The sequence below is a fragment of the Cervus elaphus genome, chromosome 7 (genome assembly GCF_910594005.1).
Source record: "Cervus elaphus chromosome 7, mCerEla1.1, whole genome shotgun sequence".
Taxonomy (NCBI): domain Eukaryota; kingdom Metazoa; phylum Chordata; class Mammalia; order Artiodactyla; family Cervidae; genus Cervus; species Cervus elaphus.
In genome coordinates this window covers 29,997,915-30,024,817 of record NC_057821.1, presented here as the reverse complement: position 1 = coordinate 30,024,817, position 26,903 = coordinate 29,997,915, and the positions used below count along the sequence as shown (strand labels likewise).

Genomic DNA, 26,903 nt, shown 5'->3' with positions numbered 1-26,903 from the left:
CGTTCTGAAGGGTGCATATGAGGACTTGTTTGCTATGGGAAAACAACTTGCTTATGATTGCTTGTTATTTAGTCAGAAAGACGTGGAAATCCCTAACCAAGGTGGTAGATAAGATAGTTCTCCAACATATAGTATATAAGTGGGAAGGTAAACCATCCAAGTGTTCTGAATAGTCAGCATTGACAGGAGGGAATTAGCATGACTTGGCCTCAAAAACAAAGTACATTGAGGAACCTTATAGAAAGCAAAGAAGCTTTTAATTTAGAAAAATATGTTTATGGTCTGAGCATTACTTCCTGAAGCAAGGAAGACTTTTCTAACTATTGGCCTAATTCCATAAACTAGTAAGAGCCTGAAAAATAGAAAAATCAGTTCAAACATTATTACTATTTTTAAGAGAAAATGAGCCTAGAAGATTCTCATCATGATGGAACACTTCTTACTTCTTATAGTAAAATGTTAATAGCATCAGCCTCTTAAAGGCCTCTTTCATATCTTTATTTCTAAGGCTATAGATGAGGGGGTTCAACATGGGTGTGAATATCCCATAGAAGAGAGAAACAATTTTCCCCCAGTCCTTAGAGGTAGAAGAAGGTGGTTGTAGATACATGTATATGCTTGTTCCAAAAAAGAGAGAGACTACAACCATGTGAGACCCACACGTCCCAAAAGCTTTTCGTCGTCCTTCTGCCGATTTGATTCTCAATACTGCTTGAGCTATGAAGCCATAGGAGATGAGGATCAATGTCACTGGAATCAGCAGAATTAACACACTGAAGAAAAAAAGCTCAGCAACAATCGGCTTTGTGTCAGCACAGGACAACTTGAGAAGGGCAGGAACCTCACAGAAAAAGTGGTCCACTTCTTGATGACCACACCGTGGCATGTTAAGGGTCAAGGAGGACTGCAGCACTGAGTTACTGAAGCCAGTGAACCAGGAGAAGGCTATCATCCTCAAGCAGAACCAAGGGTTCATGATGACAACATAGTGGAGGGGTCTGCAAATCGCCACATACCTGTCAAAGGACATAACAGCAAGGAGGAGACACTCAGTAGCACCCAGGGCCAGGAAGATGATGAGCTGGGCCACACAGCCGGCATAGCTGATAGTCTTCTTGTTGTGAGAAATATTCGTCAATATATGAGGGACTGTGCTTGTGGTGTAACAGAGATCTAAGATGGACAGATTAGTAAGAAAGAAATACATGGGAGTGTGAAGCTTGGGATCCAGAATGCACACTATCATGATGGACACATTGCCAAATATGGTGGTTGTGTATGATATTAATAGTAACACAAAAAAGGGCTTTTGCAGCCAGGGCTTGTCTGAAAAGCCAAGTAATACAAATTCTTTTGGGGAGCTCTCATTTGCCCAATTCATGATGACGCACTTATTTTTCATTCCTAAAAAGTATAAAATAGGAAAGTGGTCAATAGATAATATTGACTACTCTTATTGTAACAGAACTGAATTTAGCATAATTATAGTAAATCATTCATTGCCAAGTATATAGTCAATTAGATAGAATCCCGTGAAATGTAATATGTGTATCATATGGTTAGAAAACAAATCTTCTATTTTTGTACTTATGTTTGACTTTATGAAGCAAATTATCACATTTAAATGCCATAATATGAACTTGTATGTGTAAAACATGGACAGTTATATGTGCTCAATTTATTCAATTCTTCTTCCTTTTCTTAACTTCTAACTTACCTTAATAAGTATTTTAAGAATAAATGCTGTTTTGATCAAATAATTTTTAATTCAAGCTCAAAATGCTGAATAATATAGAGGTTATAAGAGAATCATGTAAAACTGAACTTGATCTAAAGAAATTATACTTGTTTTAGTAGTAATTTCCTGGTATATTTTGAGCTGCCTCTCTTAAGTGACATATATGAACATCCATTCCCACAGAGCAATCATAAGTATGAGATGCTTTGATTCATGGTAAAAAAAATTATGGTTAACTTGTGATTTATAATGATATTCAGAGTTGACATCTGGCATCTTCAAATACCTTGATGAAAATTGTAAAATGCATAAGCTAATTGTTGACTTACTACCATGTGACAGGCATTGTTTAATGACTGAAATAATTCTAATTCTCACCAAAACCCTATTAATAGATATGATCTACATTTTACTGCTACAGTGACTCATTGAGAATAAATAATTTGCACACTCTGTAATCTTGAAGCCAAGACTCAAAACCAGGATTTAAAGGCCATTCTCTTTTTTATATATACCTTAATTCCACCTAAATATAGAAAAAACACAAAAGAAAAAAAAAAAGAAAAAGCACAAAAGGAAGACACAACAGTGGTAGTCAATGGAATTAAGGAATGAAAACTCAAATAAAGTTGATTTTCTTCAGTCTGTGGAAGTTATCAGTTATTTAGTTATATAACCCAAGGGCACGTAAAGTCCTTCAGCCTACTTTGCATGTTTAAATTGTCACTGGTTAGACCTATCCCATTTGAATTTACAAATATAAAAATAGATAGTGCTGCTAGATTGATTTAAGAAAGAAGGTAAAATAAGAAGAATTGACATACTTTATACCAGAATGGGATACTTGCCCCCCCAAGTTAGTAACTGCTGCTGCTAAGTCGCTTCAGTCGTGTCCGACTCTGTGTGACCCCATAGACGGCAGCCCACCAAGCTCCCCTGTCCCTGGGATCCTCTAGGCAAGAACACGGGAGTGGGCTGCCATTTCCTTCTCCAATGCATGAAAGTGAGAAATGAAAGTGAAATCACTCAGTCATGTCTGACTCTTCGCCACCCTATGGACTGCAGCCTACCAGGCTCCTCCATCCATGAGATTTTCCAGGCAAGAGTACTGGAGTGGGGTGCCATTGCACTGATACATAAACCAAAACTTTAGCATGGGATGGCTACATGAGAATGAAAAGAGATGGTGCTAAGATCTGTAGTTCTTTCCATTAGATGTAGTTTTAATTTTGGCTTTTTAGCTACAGATACATTGTTATTTAGTAAATACCAATAATACACTTTCAGTTGAAAAATAGAAACATGTAATTATCTATGGTGAAACAGATCACCAGCCCAGGTTGGATGCGTGAGACAAGTGCTCGGGCCTGGTTCACTGGGAAGACCCAGAGGAATCAGGTGGAGAGGGAGGTGGGAGGGGGGATCGGGATGGGGAATACATGTAACTCCATGGCTGATTCATGTCAATGTATGACAAAAACCACTACAATATTGTAAAGTAATTAGCCTCCAACTAATAAAAATAAATGAAAAAAAAAGAAAAATAGAAAAGGATGTAAGACTTATTTGTGTGTACTTTTATTTTTATTTACTTTTATCTTTTTTTTTCCATTTATTTTTATTAGTTGTGGATTAAAGATCTAAATGTAAGACCAGAAACTATAAAACTCCTAGAGGAGAACATAGGCAAAACACTCTCCGACATAAATCACAGCAGGATCCTCTAAGACCCACATCCCAGAATATTAGAAACAAAAGCAAAAATAAACAAATGGGACGTAATGAAACTTAAAAGCTTTTGCACAACAAAGGAAACTATAAGCAAGGTGAAAAGACAGCTCTCAGATTGTGTGTACTTTTAAATTTTCACATGAATAAGTTCATGCAGTGATAAAGGATAAATGCAAGATTAAAAATGTGCAGTGTTTATGGCAAAAATGGTTAACATATTAAGATATAAGTAGTTAGTACCTAATAATTATGAGGAAAGACTAAAACTCTAGTAAAAAAAAGAGCAGTGGATATAAACAAACATGTTGGAGAAGAAAAAATATGAAGCAAAGGTGAAATTAGAAAAGATATGCAACTTTTTCATCAATAAAGAAAAATCAAAAGAGGGAAATTCTATGTTGTCTACTCACTAGGTAATGTTTTTAAAAAATCACCTTAAAAGTTAGCTTTTCAGAACACTGCCTCTGTAGCTAGAATCTCCCAACATTTTATTTTTGATCTGTATAAGCAAAAGTGAAAGTGTTTGTTGTTCAGTTCAGTCGCTCAGTCGTGTCTGACTCTTTGCGACTCCGTGAATCGCAGCACGCCAGACCTCCCTGTCCATCACCAACTCCCTGAGTTTACTCAAACTCATGCCCATCGAGTCGGTGATGCCATCCAGCCATCTCATCTTCTGTTGTCCCCTTCTCCTCCTGCCCCCAATCCCTCCCAGCATCAGGGTCTTTTCCAATGAGTCAGCTATTCGCCTGAGGTGGCCAAAGTATTGGAGTTTCAGCTTCAGCATCAGTCCTTCCAATGAACACCCAGGACTGATCTCCTTGAGGATGGACTGGTTGGATCTCCTTGCAGTCCAAGGGACTCTCAAGAGTCTTTTCTAACATCACAGTTCAAAAGCATCAATTTTTTGGTGCTCAGCTTTCTTCACAGTCCAACTCTCACATCCATACATGACCACTGCAAAAACCATAGCCTTGACTAGACGGAACTTTGTTGGCAAAGTAATGTCTCTGCTTTTTAATATGCTATCTAGGTTGGTCATAACTTTCCTTCCAAGGAGTAAGCATCGTTTAAATTCTTGGCTGTAATCACCATCTGCAGTGATTATGGAGCCCCCCAAAAATAAAGTCTGACACTATTTCCACTGTTTCCCCATCTATTTCCCATGAAGTGATGGGACCAGATGCCACGATCTTAGTTTTCTGGATGTTGAGCTTTAAGCCAACTTTTTCACTCTCCTCTTTCACTTTCATCAAGAGGCTTTTTAGTTCGTCTTCACTTTCTGCCATAAGGGTGGTGTCATCTGCATATCTGAGGTTATTGATATTTCTCCCAGCAATCTTGATTTCAGCTTGTGCTTCTTCCAGCCCAATGTTTCTTGTGACATACTCTGCATAGTTGAGTCCAACTCTTTGCGACCCCATGGACTATAGCCTGCCAGGCTCCTCTGTCCATGGGTTTCTCCAGGCAAGAATACTGGAGTGGGTAGCTATTCCCTTCTCCAGGGGATCTTCCCAACCCAGGGATCGAACCCAGGTCTCCGGCATTGCAGGCAGATTCTTTACTGTCTGAATATGGCTCTGGGCAAATTGGTGAATATCCTTGTGCTCAAAATTCAAAGATTCTGTATTGATAATGAGTGTTATTGTATATCTAATGCAGCAATGCCTACACATCTGAACTTAGGACAGCTCTGGAACATAGTAAACATTTAGTGAATGTGAACTAGTTACCACTAATAGCATCAAGAGCATTAATCATTATCAGTAAGTATTAATAGAAATAATATATCATTATCTCCACTTTTTGTGTATATGAAAAAACAGACAACCAAATTACTATCGGTGGAGCCATAACTTGTTATAATTTTCTAATATTATAGTATGAAATTTTTAAATGTACAAGTCATTTTTTCTTTGTTTCTAGCATAATACTGAGAACATCGTTTCCACTTAAATGACAGTCAAGTCAATGGTTAGTAGGAGATATTGAGTTGCCTTTGGACATGAGAGATAAAAATGCTTTACTCATCAGCTGTTTTTTTTTTTTCCTATTTCTGTTTTTTCACATCTTTTATTCAATACTCTTTCCCACATTTTGTATGACACTAATGTCAGCTCATTCATTAGTTCCCTTTTTACGTTACCAGAAAAATGAACTTGCCCTTTGAAAAGGATATTTTCATCCCACTGTCATCATAACACTTCTCCCATTTCTATATTCTCTACTAATTAAAAGAATCCTGAAATACTCCTAATTTTTTTTTTTTTTTGGCTTAAAAATTCTGCTGACTCTTTTTTTTTTTCTTTTTGTATGACAATATAAAGGGCAAACATTCGTTCAAAGGAGTGAAATGATAGCAAGTATTTTTGGAGCCACTGAAAATATTTGATCTTTATTTCAAGATTCCCAGGAAGCAAATTGAACGCTGGTTGTTTAATGTGAAGCAACCTAAAGGCAGGGAAGTATATGAAATGATCTTGAGAGATCTTTCCCATTCAATGGTAATAACATAATTCGCTTCAGTAGACATCACTCACCTTTCCTTTTTTCTTGTGTCGAAAAGATGTCTACCCCATTCTTTATGCCATGTTTCGAAGGAAGTTTAGTCCAAAGACAGGATGAAAAATGCAGTGATTTTTTGACATTTCACCTCTTGTGAAGTTCTTATTCAGCGACATTTTGTCCACAGACTGAGAATGAAATTAGCACATAACTGGACTGAATCAAAAACATATGAGAAAAGTTCATATGTTGAGGTAAAAGTATATTAGATATAGTGCCTTCAGTCATTCAGGTGTTTTTGATTGAGCCTGGCTCTTCTCACCAAATTCCTAATACAATGAGAAGCTGATTTTATAAATACCAGCAACAGTGATAGAGTCGGGGAGAGAAGGTTTAGCTTTAACTGAAGGCTTACCGTTCATACAATGCTCTGTGCTCTTTTAGCCCTAGGGATTCCAGAGTCCCTCAAGTTTAATTGGTCATTGTGTCCAGAGTGAAACTATGTGAACTCTATTCCCACCTGTACAGGTAGCATAATACTGGCCCATAGGTGGTTCACACATATTAAAAACTAGATTGAAAATACTAATCATGACGCATAAACCATGAAAAATAAGCTTGGGATTGTTTAATCAGAAAAATACAAGACTACATGAACTTTTAATCCATTCTTTTAAATAGTCTCACGGTCAAATACTGAGACCACAAATGGTGTATGTGGGATAATAGTATTTCTACTGTTATTGTTTTTGTGATGAATGTGTTTGGTCGAAACCTGCTAGAGAGCTCCATGTTAAAAAAACTATATCATACAAAGTTCCAACATAAAAATTAACACATAAATTTAAGGTTACCATGAATTCACTGGAGCAGAATTATAGCTGACTCTCCAACAACATGGGCGTGAGCTGCAAAATCCACTTATACACAGATTTTTTCAATAAATATATAAAAATAAATGTATAGAGCATCATGTGTAAGACTTGTGTGGAAGAGGATAGCATATCCTCATGTAGGCATGAGTGATACTTAATATAAAATTAATAATTTAGTTTTTTATTGCTTGTAACTTTGCTTTCAAAGAATTATATTATCATACAGTATACTTTTTTCTCTCTTTCACAGTTAAAGAAACTATGTTTCAGCCTATCATCACAGGTAAGTAGTTTTTTAAAAAAAAATAACAGTATTCTCAATACTGTATTATGAATATGACTGTATAACATATACCATAAACATTTTATAATGATTCACTTATTAGTGTATAAGGTAGGCTACTGTGAAGCAATTATATCAGTTATTTATTTATTTATAAAACATAAAGTAATTATCTATCTCCTTTTTTGTTATCAATGTATGTCATTATACCTTTAAATAAATATGAATTTATTTTTTGAATTGTCTTTTTATTTTTTGATTTCTAGTAATACATGTATACAGTGTTTTGTATCATATAAGGCAATATTAATGTAGGTACTGACAGATGATTCATCTTGTAAACAGAAGATGTAAACTTAAGGTATCGATATATACAGTACAGTACTGTAAATGTATTTTCTCTTCCTTATGCTTTTTAAATATCATTTTCTTTTCTCTAGCTTCCTTTGTTGTAAAGAATATGTTATAGAATACATATAACAGGTGTTAATAAACTGTTTATATTATCAATAAGTCAACAGTAGGCTAGTAACACTTAAGTTTGGGAAGTCAAAAGTCATGGATTTTTGACTGAGTGTGGAGTCAGCACTCCTAACTCCTGCATTGTTCAAGGGTCAACTGTAGTAGAAATGTATGGAATTGAAACAGTAATAGTTTTTGAAAATAAGTTGATTTATAACTTGATAGGTGCTCACCTAAGATGACATGATGAAATTGAACTAAGCTTCAGCATAGATACAATCTCAAAAAACATTTTTGCTAGTAGTTTCATGTATTTTTCACTTGTTTCTCTTTTGTATAATGCATTTTTTATAAATTGTAAAATCATCTGTGTAGAATATAATCATTTTCTAAATTATTATATTTCTTAACACTTGTCCCTATTGTTCAGTTCAGTCTCTCAGTCGTGTCTGACTCTTTGTGACCCCATGGACTGCAGCACACCAGGCTTCCCTGTCCATCACCAACTCCTGGAGCTTGCTTAAACTCATGTCCAGTGAGTCAGTGATGCCATCCAACCATCTCATCCTCTATCGTCCCCTTCTCCTCCTGCCCTCAATCTTTCCCATCATCAGGGTTTTTACCAAAGAGTCAGTTCTTCGCATGAGGTGGCCAAAGTATTGGAGTTTCAGCTTCAGCATTAGTCCTTCCAATGAATATTCAGGACTGATTTCCTTTAGGATTGAGTGGTTTGATATCCTTGCAGTCCAAGGGACTCTCAAGAGTCTTATCCAACACCACAGTTCAAAAACATCAATTCTTTGGCTCTCAGCTTTCTTTACAGTCCAACTCTCACTTCCATACATGACTGCTAGAAAAACCAAAGCTTTGATTAGACAGACCTCTGTTGGAAAAGTAATATCTCTGCTTTTCATTATGCTGTCTAGGTTTGTCATTCTTTTCTTCCAAGGAGCAAACGTCTTTTAATTTCATGGTTGCAGTCACCATCTGCAGTGATTTTGGAGCCCAAGAAAATAAAGTCTCTCACTGTTTCCATTGTTTCCCCATCTATTTGCCATGAAGTAATGGGACTGGATGCCATAGTCTTAGTTTTTTTCAATGTTGAGTTTTAAGCCAGCTTTTTCACTCTCCTCTTTCATTTTCAACAAGAGGCTCTTCAGTTCCTCTTCACTTTCTGCCATAAGGTTGGTGTCTTCTTCATCTCTGTGATTATTACTATTTCTCCCAGCAGTTTTGATTCTGGCTTGTGCTTTATCCAGCCCAGCAGTTTGCATGATGTATTCTGCATATAAAATAAATAAACAGGTGACAATATACAGCCTTGTTATACTCCTTTCCTAATTTGGAACCAGCCCGTTGTTCTATGTCTGGTTCTACTGTTGCTTCTTGACCTGCATACAGTATTCTCAGGAGGCAGGTCAGGTGGTCTGGTATTCCCATCTCTTTAAGAATTTTCCTCAGTTTGTTGTGATTGACACAGTCAAAGACTTTGGCATAGTCAATAAAGCAGAAAAAACATTATTCTGGAACTCTCTTGCTTTTTTGATGATCCAGCAGATGTTGGCAATTTGATGTCCGATTCCTCTGACTTTTCTAAATCCAGCTTGAACATCTGGAAGTTCATAGTTCATGTACTGTTGAAAGCTGGCTTGGAGAATTTTGAGCATTACTTTGCCAGAGTGTCAGATGAGTGCAATTGTACGGTAAGTCCTGAATTTTTTTCCTCCAACATCTGGTCATTTGGGGATTCTCATGAGACCATAAAGTATAGTTTAAGAGTGCAGCACTGATGACAGAGGTAGGTGATAAGTATCTGTACCCTTAGTTCACATAATTTATGTCCTCTGAACATGCTCTGGTCAGATTCAAATGTTTGGTTTCCAGTTGTATGCTGAATTTTTACTGCATGAATCCAACCTTATGCAATGGTGGATCTGACAATATCGAGCTTAATAGGAAGCCCCAGTTGCATAATCACTTGATGTCTATACTACATCAGAATAGAAGCTTTGAAAGTATTAGGTTAGTGCTAAAACAATTAAGGTTTTGTACTGTAAATATTTTTAAGGCATTATAACGAGTCTCAAACATATCTTCATTAATCAAAATAGAAGTCATTACAATCAACACATTCTTGCCAACGAGAAATAAGTCTGTTTAGTGAAAGTGAAAGTCGCTCAGTCGTGTTCGACTCTTTGCGACCCAGTCCCTGGAATTCTCCAGGCCAGAATACTGGAGTGAGTAGTCTTTCCCTTCTCCAGGGGATCTTCCCTACCAAGGGATTGAACCCAGGTCTCCTGCATTGCAGGCAGATTCTTTACCAGCTGAGCCACAAGGGAAGCCCAAGAATACTGGAATGGGTAGCCTATCCTGCCTCCAGTGGATTTTTCCGAACCAAGAATCAAACAGGGTGTCCTGCACTGCAGGCAGATTCTTTATCAACTGAGCTATCAGGAAGTCCAAGTCTGTTTATTTCTGTAGCATAAAAATCTGTGCTTCAGGATTCAGTGTACTCTTGGAAATCATTTTCTGTCTCCTGCTGGTTGTGACAGTGGTTTCCTTGCAAAAGGTTGTCAAAATGCTTGAGGAAGTGGTAGTCGATTGGCGAGAGGTCAGGTGGTTATGGCAAATGAGGCAAAACTTTGTAGCCCAATTCCTTCAACTTTTGAGGTGTTGGTTGTGTGATGTGCAGTCAAGCATTGTCTTGGAGAAGAATTGGGCCTCTTCTGTTGACCAATGTTGGCTGCAGGCATTACAGTTTTCGGCGCCTCCCATCGATTTGCTGAGCATGCTTCTCATATGTAATAGTTTCACTGGTATTCAGTAAGCTATAACAGTGGATTAGACCAGTAGCAGACCACCAAACAGTGACCATGGCCTTTTTTTTTTTTTTTTGGGGGGGGGGGGGATGGGGTGGAAATATGGCTTTGGGAAGTGCTTTGGAGCTTCTTCTCAGTACAACCACTGAGCTGGTCAGACCAGTCCATTGTCATATAAAATCCATTTTTCGTTGCACATCACAATCTGATTGAGAAATAGTTTGTTGTGTAGAATAAGAGAAGATGGCACTTCAAAATGATGATTTTTTAAATTTGTAGTCAGCTCATGAGGCACCCACTTATTGAGCTTTTTCACATTTCCAATTTTCCTCAACTGCCGAATGACCACAGAATGGTCAAGATTGAGTTCTTGGGCGACTTTTCATGTAGTTGTAAAAGGATCAGCTTTGATGATTGCTCTCAGTTGGTTGTTGTCAACTTCTCATGGCCAGTCACTTTGCTTCTCATCCCCAAAGCTCTCGTCTCCTTTGTAAAACTTCTTGAACCACCACTGCACTGTATGTTTGTTAGCAGTTCCTGGGCCAAATGGGTTGGTGTTGTGAGTTGTCTCTGCTACTTACAACCCATTTTGATTTCAAATAAAAAGAATTGCTCAAATTTGCTTTTTGTCTAACATCATTTCTATAGTGTAAAATAAATATAAATTAAATAGCAAGTAATGTCATTAGCAAAAATCATAAAGTGAGAAATGCCAATTAAAATGATGTATAACATAACCACATATATTTAAGAATGTATTTCAATATCAAACAACAGAGGTCAACAATGCAAAACAGCAATTACCCTTACACCAACTTAATACATCTAATTTTCTCTTGTGTGAGGCATTTCCCTGGTCCAAAACTCTAAAAGTCTGTATGCCACTCTTTTCTTTTGGCTTTCAGGGATACCATATGAAAAGTGCTTACCTATCACAGATACTACTAGTACCACAAATATATTTTGTTACGTGTTTTAAGCAACATGATAGCTTTCACCACTGCTTCTACCTGCTAAAAATCTCTCTCTTGCTCTTAGATCTATTTATAACTTACAGCCTTCTCAGTCACCTGATAGTTTATAGCAGAATATTCAGTGTGGCATGTGCTGCCTCCAAATCCACTGGATTCCATCAAATATTGAGCCTATTTGTATTAAGTAGCAAAAATGAAATATGTTTTTCTTAATATTAGAGAGAATGTACAAGCACACCTAAGATGATTGAACTTCTGGAACTTCACTTAATGTGGAGGACCCTAAATCGTTGTAAGGTTTATCTTCCACCCTTTGACATGCATGCCATAGTATATTCAGACTTCTTGCAATTTCTTGCTCCTTATATTTAATTTAGGGCTTCCCTGACAGCTCAGTTGATGAGAATCTGCCTGCAATGCAGGAGACCCCAATTTGATTCCTGGATTGGGAAGATCCTCTGGAGAAGGGGATAAGCTCCAACTCCAGTATTCTGGCCAAAAGAATTCCATGGACTGTGTAAACAAAGAGTTGGACACGACTGAGCAACTTTCACATTCACTTAGATCTGATTAGGATGCTGCCATCAATATTGTGAAATAATTATGTTCTATGAAATATCAGGACAGTCAAGATTTTTGCAGACTATATTTTGTCAGAAAAGGGAGAGTTGATTTAGATCCAAGGTGGGACAGTGAGTATGTCCTATTGTCCTCACATAAATGTAAATTGCCTTTAATTCTCTGTACTGATGAGGATTAAAAATGATACACTCGATAGATCAACCATATGCTAGAGCCTATATTAATCTTTTCTTGTTAAGATTCTACAACAGATACACAGCTGCAAATGAGGCAACCATTTGTTAGGTTTAAGGTCATGTACTTTCATGTGCCTTAGTACCCCTGGTACTGAGTAGATGGGAGCCATTATCAGTTTATTCTACATCTTCTGGTTCAAAGTCTGAACTAATCCATGAATTTTATTCAGGACACAGTATTGCTTCTGATCTTGGCTGATGAAAGGCAGGTCTATGGATTTTCCCTTGGCTTTTATTCCATTAGGGCATCAACAAGAGGATTCTTCCATTGGCTAAATATATCTGTCCTCTTTATGCATTCAGAGACCATTAAATACCATGGAGCAAGTCCACAAGCCTTCTGGACTAATTGTAAACTGAACTTAGGCCAAGACTTCATTTATCTCTCATGCCTCTAAGCCTTCGCTATCATTGGGGGTCATTATGACATTTTGTGTGCCCTGCATCAAATAAGACTCGATATTGGATGGCCCTCACAATTTTGGTCTCAGTACTTGTCTTTCCCCTTGTTCAGTTAATTTGGTAAATGGCCATAAGTTGCATTAGAAAAGTGAAAGTGAAAGTCGCTCAGTCGTGTCTGACTCTTTGCGATACCATGAAATATACAGTCCATGGAATTCTCCAGGCCAGAATACTGGGGTGGGTAGCCTTTCCCTTCTCCAGGGGATCTTCTCAACCCAGGGATCAAACCCAGATCTCCTGCATTGCGGGTGGATTTTTTACCAGCTGAGCCACAAGGGAAAACTTATAGGGCATTGGAGAAATGCTAAGTAGATTATTTATTGTATATTCTTGAAGTGGCATTTCAAAGTTCTTTCTTAAGGGAATTGCCCTTTCCTTTAATTGATGGAATCTAGGTCTGAGAACAGACTTAGATGTGAGACCTGGGTGAAGGATCATTATTTTTATTGCTGTTACCATTTCTGTTTCACCAACTCAATATTTTGACAAATCTATTCCACCAACTTTGTAATTGTCTCTATGTATGTCTCAACCCTAGGAATATTATAATCTACTAGCCATCACCATAGATATTTGTGTATTAAGGCTCTCTCACTGCTGTTCATTCTGTTAACTGTACCTGGGTTCAGGTAGTGAAGAGCTGCCATTTTGCCTCTGCTTATTTGAAATTTTATCATTCACATTCTTAGTAGGGATCCTAGTTTCTTGAAAGCATCTCCTCTTGTTAATCTTGGTCTGCAGAGGACATTAAGCTTCCCAGAGATACTTTGCCCCTTTACTAGTACATTCTCTACTCACTTAATAGAGTGTGTCCTCTGGGACATCACAGGAAGTGTGGTGAGATGGTAGATTCTCTGTTGGTACATCATAAATCCATTCTAACATTCCTAACTCTGAACCCTGTTACATTTTATTATTCTGTCAAGGCAACTGCAGCAATGCTATCACATTCACTGTACATATAAATCTATAAAAGTTTTATACTACATCCCTGTAGTATTAATATATTAGAACTGAATCCAGCATTCCTTTCAAGAAATTGAATTCCTAAGTACTGCAAAAGTGTTCCAATGTCTATAAACTTTTCCATACCCAGATTTGTATTCTGTTTCTCCTCAAAGAGAAGTTACTGATGGTATATGTTAGCCAGGTACAACAGATTTTAGAATAATCTATTTTCTCTTATAGTAGGGATCATAGTTATTGCTCTGGAGTTGTTGAGTAAGGACAATGAGAGATTGTGAGAAGGTCTGAAGCATCTTGCAAGGAACAAGTACATGATCTCTGACAAGTGGAGTTTTCTCTCCTCTAACAAGAGGGAGGAGACTGCTTTTGTCAGTTTTAGAGGTTCAGAAAAATCTGAAAGTAAGTTCACGTTTTTGAGGTGCAACACATATCCATCATCTTAGGTGTAAGGGTATGGCTTCATCCCTTCCAGAGTCCTGACTTTAATATAAACAGTCTGTTGAGATGTGTATTTTTCTTCTTTGCAGTCCTGTCACTCTTATAACCAAGTCCTGGATCTGATTTTCAGCCCTCTTTCCTATGCAGGACATGAGAATCTCTTTAAGTGCTTCCATGGAAGTTTACTTGCTTTTGTAGCATTTCCTAGTTATTGGTTCTCAAAGTTGCTCCCTGGACCTGCTTCATTATCATCAACTAGGACTTTATTAGAAATGCCAATTCTTGGGCCTTACCCCAAACCTAGGGAATCATAAACTCTGGATGTGGGACCCAGAAATCTGCATTTTAACCAACAGTTTGAGAACCATGGCCTTAGGCTGGTAATTGGTTGACTGACTGGAGCATGCTACTCTTTTTTTTTTCAAGGCTTCCAAGATAGTCAATGAAAGCCCGCAATGTTGACAATTATCTAAGTATCATTACCCTCATATCTTTCAAGGGCTAGATGTACTCCAATGCTCCCTTCTATCAGTATGCCAAACCACAACATGTAAGACTATTAGTAATAGTAATGTTAGAGCATGTTGAGTTACCACTATTCCATTTACCCCTATCAGTGGAGGGTTTGTCACGATTTGACTGGTGAGTGATTTATTTCCTGAATACTCTTCTAAGAGTCTGCTTTCAAATACTGCTTCCAGACCAATTCCATTTAGGTCCTCCAGAAAGCAGAGCTTGAGAATAGAAATTAGATTCAAGCAACTAACTTCAGGAATAATGAGTGAAGGACAGGGAAATTGAGACAGGTAAGAAAAACAGAGAGTGTAAGGGCATATTAGTCAGGTTGTGTGCAATGGGAGATCAGTTCTCCCGGGACCTCCTGGAAAACATATGATTTTTTCACATGAAGGAAGAATTGCTGGAACACTTATCCACTTGCTACCATTCTCCCTTGTTTGAAAGTTTCCTCTAGGGTCATTAAATCTCTAGCATTTTTGAGCAGCACTTTGTGCCAAGTAGAGTCCCACAGTGTTACACAAGGGCTGGGGCCAACCAAGAAGACATATACAGCATGCTTGAACTAAGACACTGTCAGGGTGGGTGAGATGAATCTGAATTCACACAGAACTGCCCACTAAAGTTCTGCTGAAATCAGAGATGGGCTGTACATTGAGATATACTTCACCAGAGGCATCTGTTTTAGAAGGTGAGATGTAAATATTGTATTCCACATTTGTAACCACATTAATTGGGATGCATTGGCTCTCCATGAAATCTCCTCTAGATACTGTTCTCAGAAGCAGAGGAGATGAACTAAAAGAAAAGCACAGACAAAATTGACGTTTGTGAGAAGACAATCTCAACAGAAATAGATATAAAGAGAATTCTTATGGTATTTTGCATAGTGGATATGAGCTAAACTAAGACTCTCTCCTCCTACCCAAGAATCTTTTGAGAATAGTTGATCCAGGACAGGGCAGGGGATAGACCTCTTGCAATGATTTGTAATTAGACAAGAGCTTAGATAGATGAACGGAGACACAAATGTATTAGATAGAAATATAAATAGACATATACATACAGAGAATATCTTTTAAAAGACAAAGAAAACCGGAAAAAGTAGAACAATCTAGATTTATACAAAGAACACAAACCAAAAGTTACTGGAAGTAGATAAAAGTCATAAGATGAAATAGGAGGTATTTTGATTTTGGAGATGGGAAAATCATCAACTCAGAGTTTTTAAAACATTAACTTGTTTCTTCTACTAAATATTGAACTCAGATTTATAATCAAAGTGGTGACATTTCAACTCTAGTTTGCAAAAATTACAAAAATAAAGGAACAATGGCACAGAAAAAAGAATAGAGGCTCAGAAAGTATATATGGATTTTCAAAAATTGGTATTATTTTAAAGAAAAAAAGCTAAGTAAAATAAAGATATGAGATATGAGGGATCTTGTGCATCTTAATTCCTTTCAAAATATTTGTGTTTGTGAGTTCTTATAGATTACTATCTTGTAAGAGGTACTAATGAGAACTATTGATTGAGAGAACTTCAAATAAATCTACTTTTAGTATTTAGTTAAAATCAAATGTGATTCATGATAGGTGGGTAAGAGTAGGATGGATAGATAGAAGACAATAGGACCAGAATATTCAGGAAATATCTTCCAGCAAGCTGTGTAAAAGTAAAAACATATACTGATGTAAAAAGCTGCATGGTATCATGTTGTTGAAACTATATTAGACTGAGATTAAGAATTCACCCCTATGAATTCATATAATAGATTGCAGATATCAGGGCATATCATAATTTTTCTTAGAATCTTGGCTTGAGTGGCCCATTTGACACAATGTATTATTTTTGAAAAGAAAGTGAAAATATTGGTCCCTCAGTTGTGTTTGATTCTTTACGACCCCATGGACTGTAGCCTGCCAGGCTCCTCTGTCCATGGAATTCTCCAGGCAAGAGTACTAGAGTAGGTTGCCATGCCCTTCTCCAGGGGATCTTCCAACCCAGGGATTTAACCTGGGTCTTCTGCCTTGCAGGCAGATTCTTTACCATATGATTTTAAATGTTTTCAACACATTTCCTTTCCATGCATTTGATTTTCTCTAGTTCACATTTTCATTTTTTAAATTATTTTAAAGTGATAAAAATATGTAGCATAATTGCTGACAAAATATAGGAAGATGACTCAGGCAAATTTCACTACCTGATACATTTTTTTATGTGTGAGGATTAAATAAGTGCTAAGCCACTTATCAAACTATCAAGTTACCTGGTAAGAACTCAGTCAAGCTGAGTTTGGCTGCTGCTACTGCTTAACAATGTCTATTTAGTTTATGGATCTCTGATTAAAATTTCTTTCTATCCATTGAATCTATGTACATTTTCTTAAGTCTGTGTTTGTGGAATGATTTGGTATATAAGGAATAAATTATGAATAAAGTGATAGATACAGCACCTGAAATTTGCCATCAGAATTTTGATAATTTAGTTTGTGTGCTTAGTTGCTTAGTCATGTCTGACTCTTTGCAACCCCATGGACTTTAGCCTGCCTGGCTCATCTGTCCATGGGGACTCTAGGCAAAAATACTGGAGTGGGTTGTCATGCCCTCTTCCAAGGGATCTTCCCAACCCAGGGATCAAACCCAAGTCTCTTGCATTACAAGCAGATTCTGTACCATGTAAGCCACCAGGGAATTAACTGTTTTGGAAAAGGAATACCTTTATTTAAATGTTGGCATAAGTAATACTTTATCAAACATTGATTTGGATGAGAGAATGGAGTCCAAGAGTTTACATTTCTTGACGGACTGGAAGCTAAAGGGAGTCACTGAAGGGCATAGACTTGTACAATCTTTTTCAAATCTTTAATTTTGATTATTTTCCTTCTGTGAGTCTTGTTGGGAGACTCCCTTGGCAAAAGCTTATTGTAAATGAAAATACTTAAAAATATAAAAAGTATATTAAGCTTTAAGTGTATTAAAGTTGAGGAACTGACAGATTTTGTTATGCTACGCTAATAGGAAAACTGGTAGGGAAGAGAGAAGCAGGAAGGTGAAGGAAAGAGGTACAGAATCTTTAAAAATTAACAACAGAAAAAGGGAGGAAGAAGGAAAAGGCACTAAGGGTGTCATCTTTCTTTAGGATGTTAAGGAAATACCACTAGTGATTGAGTGGAAAGAATATTTCCCCAAATCTTTTTTTAATCTACTAGAAAGATAAATAATAGATAACACATATTTCAAATTTGTTTTGTAATCTCAGGCTTTATGGGAAGAAAACTATATTAAAAACTGATATGTCTGCACTGCAATATAAAGATAGATTATTTAAAGTGATGAGAAGTGGGTCCAATTACTTTTCAAGGGAGAAAAGGTAGATATATGACATTTCTTTTTTCTAAATGATATAACTTATATTCTCTATAAAACTTTGCTTCTATATTTTGATGTTTCGCTTCTGGAACAATCAACTGAAAAGTATCATCAGGATTATGATACGTAATAAACACTGAGCAGTTATTATGGGCCAGGAACTCCCTTCACATTAGTTTCTTTTTTGGGGGGGGGGCACATTCCACACATGGCATGTGGGATCTTAGTTCCCTGACCAGGCATGGAACCCACACCCTGCCTTGGGAGGGCAGAGTCTTAACCACTGGACCACCCAGGAAGTCCCCATACTTAGCTTGTCCAACAGGCATAAGTAGGTTCTATGATTCCTCCACCTCCCCTCCATTTTTCAAAAGATAACATAAAGAAATAACTGAGAAGAGTAAGTTTAAATAACTTCCTTAGATCACATATCATAAAGTGTCTGAGGAACAATTCAAGCTAAAAAATCAAGAGAGATAGTGGAAAGGGGGAATGAAGAAGAGAAAGGTAGGAGGAAGATAGAGGAATGAAGACTGGGATGGGAGAAAAGTATTCAGACAAATTGGGATACAAAAACATAAAAATGAAAACAAAAGGAAAAAAGAGAAAGAGAATGTTATTGAACAGTAATTTATATAAAAATCTATGCAGTAAATGTAATAAATGTGTAGTCTCTGAGAGCAAGGATAAAATAATCTCATAATACTTATCAAAGATATTTTAACTAGAAGGTATTCAGTATTTATGTAATATTTATAATATAAAGTTCTAATCAGATACAAAATATGAACAAGGTGGGAAAGAGGATGAGAAAAATAAAGAAAACAAATTATGGATATGAATGATTAAAACGGATTACTAAATTTTGTATTTTTTTAAATATAGGAGGGAAAAATCTCACCCTTGAGCCCTTGAGTAGAAAGTAATCAAATAATTCACACTGCCTTTCTCCCTGTCTCTGTACAGGCCTTTGAGCAACTACTTTTGAACTACTTCCTAAAAAGACAATTGCTCCAGCAGCTATGTTCACAATTTGTAATGACAGCCATAGTGATTTCATCCTCCTGGGCTTCTCTGACAAGCCATATTTGGAGAAGACACTTTTCTGGGTGATCCTGATCTTTTATTGCTTGACTATTACAGGAAATTTGGTCATAATTCTTGCCTCCTTGAAGGATCCAAAACTCCACATCCCCATGTATTACTTTCTTTCCAACCTATCTCTGCTAGATCTCTGTTTCACCAGCAGCTGTGTTCCACAGATGTTGGTTAATTTCTGGGGTCCAGAGAAGACCATCAGCTACACTGGCTGTGCCATTCAACTCTATGTCTTCTTGTGGCTTGGGGCCACTGAATGTATCCTTCTTGTCATCATGGCTGTGGACCGCTATGTGGCAGTATGTCATCCACTCCAATATACCACTATCATGCACCCAAAACTTTGTCTGCAGCTGGCCGTCCTAGCATGGGGGACTGGCCTGATTCAGTCTCTGATTCAGTCTCCTGCTACCCTCCGGTTACCCTTCTGCTCTAACCGGAGGGTGGATGACATTGTGTGTGAAGTTCCAGCCCTCATTCAAGTCTCTAGTGCAGATACCATCTATAATGAAATCCAGATGTCCATAGCCAGTATTATTCTCCTGGTGGTGCCCCTGATTATTATCTTTTCCTCTTACATTGCTATTGCTAAAGCTGTGCTGAGAATAAAGTCAACTTCAGGCAAGAAGAAAGCATTTGGCACCTGCGCTTCTCATCTTCTTGTAGTCTCCCTCTTCTATGGCACTGTCACAGCTGTCTATCTTCAACCCAAGAGTCACTATGCTCATGAACAGGGCAAGTTTCTCACCCTTTTCTACACTGTTGTAACACCGACTCTTAACCCACTCATCTACACTCTAAGGAACAAGAAGGTAAAGGGGGCACTAATAAGACTAGGGAGGAGGACCTGGGATATTTGGAATAACTAAAAATGTTGGACTTCTGCTTAACTTGAGAAGAGAAAATGACCTTGTTCTCTCTGAGGTCTTCAAAAAATCTGAAGATATACCTCCCAACCTTAAAGTAGTAAAGAGCTGCATTTTGTTCAAACTGAGTTCCTTATTTGCTTCATGATGCTTATTTAGGCACAGTATGTGGTAGAAATGAATATATTTATTAGTCATATTAAAGAACACATAATATAGTTGAATAGGGGCAACAAAAGAAACACAAGCTTGCAAAATAAAAGACCAAGTGAAATGTCTCATGCATTTACATTGATTTCTTTTTGCTTTGGTCTATTTTCCTCCAAACCCAACCACTCCTTTCATCTAACCATCTAGTCCCAGCAAGGCTCCTAACATTTTCAGGGATTGTTTAATAAACACTCAGGAAATCTAATCAGTGGTTCTTGGTTCTGAGTTACTTCTGCCTCCTTGCCTCAGTCTGTCCTTTTTCTATGTGTAATGTACCTAGAAATCCCCAGTGCCAAAGTATTTGCCAAGCAGAGGTCAGTACTTATTGTTCCCGGTACTGCTGCGGCTCTACAACCCGGTGTGTCCAAGTTTCTTAGTCTGAGCCCCAATATTATGGGCCACCAATTATGGGAACAGCCTTCTTTTTTCTTCATTCTGAGTCTCTGTCATAACTTTTATCAGATCCAATTCTTATTCATTCATCTCAGAGATATTTGTTGATTTTTTAAATTAGGCTTCTATTTTGTACCAGATCCTGGGTATATAATGGTAGATAAGATATAAAAATTCATCGAGGTTATGGAACTTACTGTCCAATGGTATAAAGAGATATTAAGCAAAATATTTTTATCAGCTTAATAGAGACTTATTCTTCATCTCTTGCCTACATCTGATCACTATGCCATGTGCCTTTTGAATATTATCCACCCACCAAAATTTATTTATTGATGCCTTTTAGCTACTGCTTATGAGTGTTCACTACTCTAGTTTATTTCACTGAAATCCAGGTATAAATTGTTGATTCTCCTGTAAGATTGCCTAATCAAATATGTCTCCCATCTGCTTATGCCTAATTCATGATAGATGGAATTAGTATTAAGCTGTATTCCATCCCATTTTCCTGTACTGATAAACTGTACCACTTGTTTCTGATTTGGAGATTTCATACCAAAATTTTTTAAAACTTAAATTCTTATTTGCAAACTTAAAAAACTACTGTTACTGAAACCAACAGTAAACTGGTCAGGAATGACATAATATTTCTCACTGTTGATGAGAACAATGGTTATATAATCATTTTGTTGTCTTTTCACTCAATTCAAAGATTAAAAAGAGTAAATGGGAAGAAATCTAAAAGGACAGAGGTTGTTTTGTGATATTTTGCTTTAAGATTTTACAGCTGGAGCAGCTCTAGAAGTAATGAGATTTATGATGTGGACATAGTAATGAGTTCCTGAGACTGAGAAGTGGTATTTACCTTCGAGATGGAAACAGGGATGCCGGCATTTTCAAAAGTTCATCTTACTTTTGACACAGCCTGAAATGATACCAAGGCCTTTAGTAAGAGGAAAGCTGTGCATCTGATGCCAAAATGTAAATGCATGTGGAGAGAGGCCATGATACCAGTAAATGAGAGCAGTAAGAAGGGAAGATATACAGTTCCTCAGACTTTAGAATTCATAAGATTCACATGGTATACTTGTTAAAAATTAAAGTACTGTGTTTCATACTCAGAATTGCTGATTTAAAGCATCTGATTGTGCCCTGGGATGGACATTTTAAACAACACCATAGGTGATTCTGATGCAAGCCGTCTGGGACCAACTGTGGGAAGTTCCAGACTAGATAGTTGCTCAGCCAAAATGACATGAGCTTCAAATGAATCCACATATTTTAAAAATAGGAGCAAAGGGAAGAATGGTCTAGAAATAGAATAAAACCAATAACTCAAATCCCGCTTTCTGAAGAAGTGAGGGTGGGATTATTTTCTCATAAGGGAGTTGTGGTTGAAATATTGTCTTCAAGAGAGGGTCTCAATTCAGTTAACATAGGAACTGAAAAATAAAGGTATAGAAAATATTAACTAAATTATTTGAGGATATAGGTGAATTATTAATTATGGGACAGGCGATCCCAGTGGTACATCGGAAGGTTTTAGGAAGGATAAGGGCAGGTATATGGGAAAGGAAAGGGATTCCACTATGGGAATAACAGCATGGGAAAATGTAGATGATCAAGATGCATTTACATTTTGGGATATGAGTAAAGAAATAGTGGTCAGAGGCACTGTGGATTTAGCTTTGCACTGACATTTTTGTTGATATGATTTTTTTCCACTCTAGTCACAAATTTTTATGGAATGTATACTGAGATCCAGGCACTGTTATAAAACCACAAAAAAGTCAGAAAATATTGATTCCTTTAAGATATTCTAGATAACAACCAATATTTCCTTGTATAAGTCACTAATTCAGGAAAAGACTGGCTATATTATGGATTCAGGCATTTTATTCCTTTGAAATTTAGTGCCATATTCTGGCACATGTGTTGTAGATGGTGGTAGATTGAACCTTCTGATGCTTGCATGGTAAGTTCTGTTTATATATTGTCCTGTAATCCACCCGAAGTCCTGAACATAGGACCTGCTAGAGGACAGGAACATATGTTCACCAGTATAAAAACCATCATCAGTGGTATGTTCATATACGTACCTGTGTTTGTTTGCATGTCTGCCTTTTTTAGTGTGTAGCCATAGAAATTCAGATATATGTGAAAAAAGTAGCACCTAAAACATGGCTATTATAAAAGTTATAAATCTTGCCCCTTTTCAGGTTAACAATAGGAGAATTCAGTAAGAAAAGCATTTGAAAGAGCAAATAAGAACAATAAAAGCAAAAGTCACTGATCATCAGAGAAATATTTGAAAGTATAGACTCCACAGTTTTTATTAACAATTGGGCTTAAATTTACCTTTTGGATTCTTTTCTCTCTCTACCAAGATAGCCTATACTTTAACAACAATATTATTATTCTGAAAAAATATTCAAATGCCTATTTCATCTGCCTTTGAATGTTACTGGATTTTTGTATCTGTTAATATATTATTTATACTTAAAACCCGATTCAACTGTTAAAATGTATTATGCATTTTATTCTTTTATTAATGAACTGCCTAGAAAATTTTATCAAAATTCACATCTTTCTGTGATACTAGCTTGAGGATGGAATCATCTGACTCATACTGTGTGGTCAGTGCTGAAATATTTCAGCTTCTTGATAAAGCTTGAATTGAACTATAAGGAAAACGCTTAAAGAATGGAACATGATTTACAGAATAGGAATGATGAGTGAGGGCTTTTTCTTTTACTTTTCATCCATTTTTTAACTTGAAGGGTAGTCAATTTACACTGTTGTGTTAGTTTCAGGTATACAGCCAAGTGATTCAAATATATATATGTATATATCTGAATATATATAATATATGAGCATATATATATAGATTCAGATTCTTTTCCATTTGGGTTATAGGCTGTTATAAGATATTGAATATAGTTGCCTGTGCTTTACAGTAGGTCTTTGTTTATCTATTTTATACATAGTAGTGTATATATATTAATCCCAAATTCTACTTTAGCTCCCCGCATCCCCTTTGGTAACCATAAGTTCGTTTTCTATGTCTGTGAGCATATTTCTGTTTTGTAAAAAAGTTTGTTTGTATCATTTTTTTAGATTCCACATATAAGTGATATCATATAATTATCTTTGTCTGACTTATTCTACTTAGTATTATAATGTCTAAGTCATCCATGTTGCTGCAAATGGCATTATTCTTTTTTTTTCTTTTACTCATTTTTTATGGCTGAGTAATAACCTATGGACTGCAAGATCAAACCAGTCAATCCTAAAGGAAATCAGTCCTGGATATTCATTGGAATGACTGATGCTGAAGCTGAAACGTCAATACTTTGGCCACCTTATGTGAAGAGCTAACTCTTTGGAAAAGACCCTGATGCTGGGAAAGATTGAAGACAGGAGGAGAAGGGAATGACAGAGGATGAGATGGTTGGATGGCATCACTGACTCAATGGACATGAGTTTGAATAAGCTCCGGGAGTTGGTGATGAACAGGGAAGCCTGGTGTGCTGCAGTCCATAGAGTCACAAAGAGTCGGACAAGACTGGACAACTGAACAACAACAATAACCTTTATTATAATAACCTATAACACATATACCAGAGCTTCTTTATCTATTTTTCTGTCAATGGACACTTAGGTTGCTTCCATGTCTTGGCTATTGTATCTTGTGCTGCTATGAGCACTGGTTGGTGGAGCAGGAAATGGCAACCCACTCCAGTATTCTTGCCTGGGAAGCCCCATGAACAGAGGAGCCTGGAGAACAGCAGTCCGCAGGGTTGCAAAGAGTCAGACGTGACTGAGCACATACACACACATGAGCACTGGGGTGCATATATTCCTTTTTTTGAATTAGAGTTTTCTCCAGATACATGCCCATATAATAACTCTGTTTTTAGTTTTTAAAGGAACCTCCATACTTATTTCAATTGTGGCTGCTCCAACTTACATTCCCATCAACAGGTTCATTCAGTTCAGTTCAGTCGCTCAGTCGTGTCCGACTCTTTGCGACCCCATGAATCGCACCACTCCAGGCCTCCCTGTCCGTCACCAACACCCAGAGTTTACTCAAACTCATGCCCATCGAGTTGATGATGCCATCCAGCCATCTCATCCAGTGTAAGGGAGTTCTTTTTTTCTCCGCATCCTCTCCAGCATTTATTATTTGTAGACTTTTAAATGATGACATTCTTACCAGTGTGAGGTGATACCTCATTGTAATTTTGATTTGGATTTCTCTAATAATTGACGATTTTGAGCATCTATTCATGTGCCTGTTGGCCATTAGCTAGTGACTTTGAAAGGCATATTTAGTTTAGAATCAACCCTTGGCATTATAGGACAAGGACATTAAAATATACGCACATTTTTCTAGGTATTATTTTTTACTTTTAAGTAATGGCTGCTACTAAAATAATTTCACAATGAATTAAAGGTTACATGGGGCCAATTTCTTTATTGGAAATGCCTTGTGAAAAAATATTAGTGTCCTATTGTTTCTCTAGAAAGTTTTTCTTTCCTAATCAACCTCTTCATGGCCCCCTTGAACTCCTTATTCCTTAGTGTATAGATCAGTGGGTTCAAGCTGGGAGTAACAATGGAATAAAAGATACTGAGCAGTTTACCCTCATCCTGAGATGGACTGTTTCCTGGTTGGATGTACATGTAGATAACAGTCCCATAGAAGATGGATACCACAATGAGATGGGAGGAACAGGTCCCAAATGCTTTTTGTCTCCCGGCTGCAGACTTGATCTTGAGCACAGCTACAGCAATGAGGCCATATGAAACCAGAATGAGAAGAAGTGGTGGGAGGAAAATAAAAAAACACAATGCAAATAATATTTCTTCCATGACTGTGGTGTCCACACATGCAATTTTGACCATTGCAGATATCTCACAGAAATAGTGATCCAGGTGGTGGTTTTCACATCGAGGAAGACTCATAGCATAGGGAGAGAGTATCATGCAATTAATGATACCAATTATCCAGGTTATGGTCACTAGGCCTTGACAGAGTTGAGGGTTCATTATTGTCATATAATGTAGAGGTTTGCAGACAGCATTGTATCTGTCATAGGACATCACAGCCAGGAGCATGCATTCAACTGTGCATAATGTCACATCAATGAAAAGTTGAAAGGCACAGCCACTGAAAGAGATTTTTTTGTCTTTACCCCAAACATTGACCAACATCTGTGGGACTATATTTGTGGTATAACAGAGATCCAAGATGGCCAAATTTCTAAGGAAGAAGTACATAGGAATTTGGAGACGTTCATCTAGTAACGGCAGCAGGATGATGGCGATATTTCCTATCAAGGCAATAGTGTAGAAGAAAAAGACAACCCCAGAGACGATCATCTCCAGTTGAGGCTGCCCAGGGAAACCAAGGAGTATAAAACCACCAAAGTAGCTATCATTGATCATTTTCTTATTTCCTTAATATCAGCTGTGAAAATAAAATATTAACATATTGGAAACCATAGTGAGTATGTTTTTAAACAATATTACAGGTATATATTGCTAAGATAAACATCACACAATTAAAAAATTAGTATTTAAATCTCATAATTATTCTAACTTTCCTGTTTATCCAATTTGGTATAAAATGTATTTAAAGGGCAATTTGCCTCCAGAGTTTATACCTTCATTTACTTTGTCTCCTATGTCAAGGCAAAAAACTGAGAAGTCTCAGAAGAAAATCCTGAGAAAAATGGTTGAATGAGGCCAGATGAACTTCCCTTTACAAATCAGGATGCTGAAAGGGGGTTGGGAATCTGCAGCACATTGTTGCTTCCTTCATCCAAGGGTTCATAGAAAATGAAGGCTGCATAACTGTTATGACTTTTCCAATAGTTACGCACAAAGGTTCAATCCTGCTGTTCATGTTCACTCTTCTATATAAATCTTCTGATCTTATATTTTAAAATGCAAACTTTCCTTTCAGCTAAAAACTTGTATTTCCAAACATTATTTTTCTTTTTCCATCCCTCCCCAGAAAGAGCATTCTCCCTCTTTCATTGCAGACACCACTTTTTTCTTTTTTTCTTTTTAAATTGTTATTTATTTTAATTGGAGGCTAATTACTTTACAATATTGTAGTTCAACTGTACTTTTGATTCCAAATTATATCATTTCCTATTAAGTAATTCTTTTAAAATGTACCCATTTCTTAGTTTTATACTCATTCATTAATATTTATTTGTGTCCTATCCCTCATCTTACAGGAGCTCCAGTTCTACTACTTATGCATTTAAAATGTTAAACAACTTCAGGAGGGGGGATCGTGTTATTTTTATATTTATATCTCTAGTGACTTTTCTCAGGATTAGCACAGAAAAAAAATCTTTAAACAC

The 26,903-nt window shown here is 36.9% G+C and overlaps 3 protein-coding genes across 3 annotated transcripts; 1 reads left to right on the top strand and 2 right to left on the bottom strand.

The window, feature by feature from the left end:
* Positions 1 to 347: 347 nt before the first annotated feature.
* Positions 348 to 1,435, bottom strand: LOC122697806 (putative olfactory receptor 2B3). The gene has a single exon (XM_043908804.1). The coding sequence runs from the start codon at positions 1,400 to 1,402 to the stop codon at positions 440 to 442; it is 963 nt and encodes a 320-aa protein (XP_043764739.1). The 5' UTR covers positions 1,403 to 1,435; the 3' UTR covers positions 348 to 439.
* A 17,543-nt stretch (positions 1,436 to 18,978) lies between these two features.
* Positions 18,979 to 19,923, top strand: LOC122696812 (olfactory receptor 2H2-like). The gene has a single exon (XM_043906942.1). It carries the CDS (start codon positions 18,979 to 18,981, stop codon positions 19,921 to 19,923), a length of 945 nt encoding a protein of 314 aa, XP_043762877.1.
* Positions 19,924 to 25,026: 5,103 nt separating this feature from the next.
* On the bottom strand, positions 25,027 to 25,974 carry LOC122696765 (olfactory receptor 2W1-like). The gene has a single exon (XM_043906911.1). The coding sequence runs from the start codon at positions 25,972 to 25,974 to the stop codon at positions 25,027 to 25,029; it is 948 nt and encodes a 315-aa protein (XP_043762846.1).
* Positions 25,975 to 26,903: the final 929 nt, after the last annotated feature.

What these genes read in the sequence shown, in the direction of transcription:
- LOC122697806 (XM_043908804.1), bottom strand. Translation starts at nt 1,402, where the DNA reads ATGAAAAATAAGTGCGTCATCATGAATTGGGCAAATGAGAGCTCCCCA.
- LOC122696812 (XM_043906942.1), top strand. Translation starts at nt 18,979, where the DNA reads ATGTTCACAATTTGTAATGACAGCCATAGTGATTTCATCCTCCTGGGC.
- LOC122696765 (XM_043906911.1), bottom strand. Translation starts at nt 25,974, where the DNA reads ATGATCAATGATAGCTACTTTGGTGGTTTTATACTCCTTGGTTTCCCT.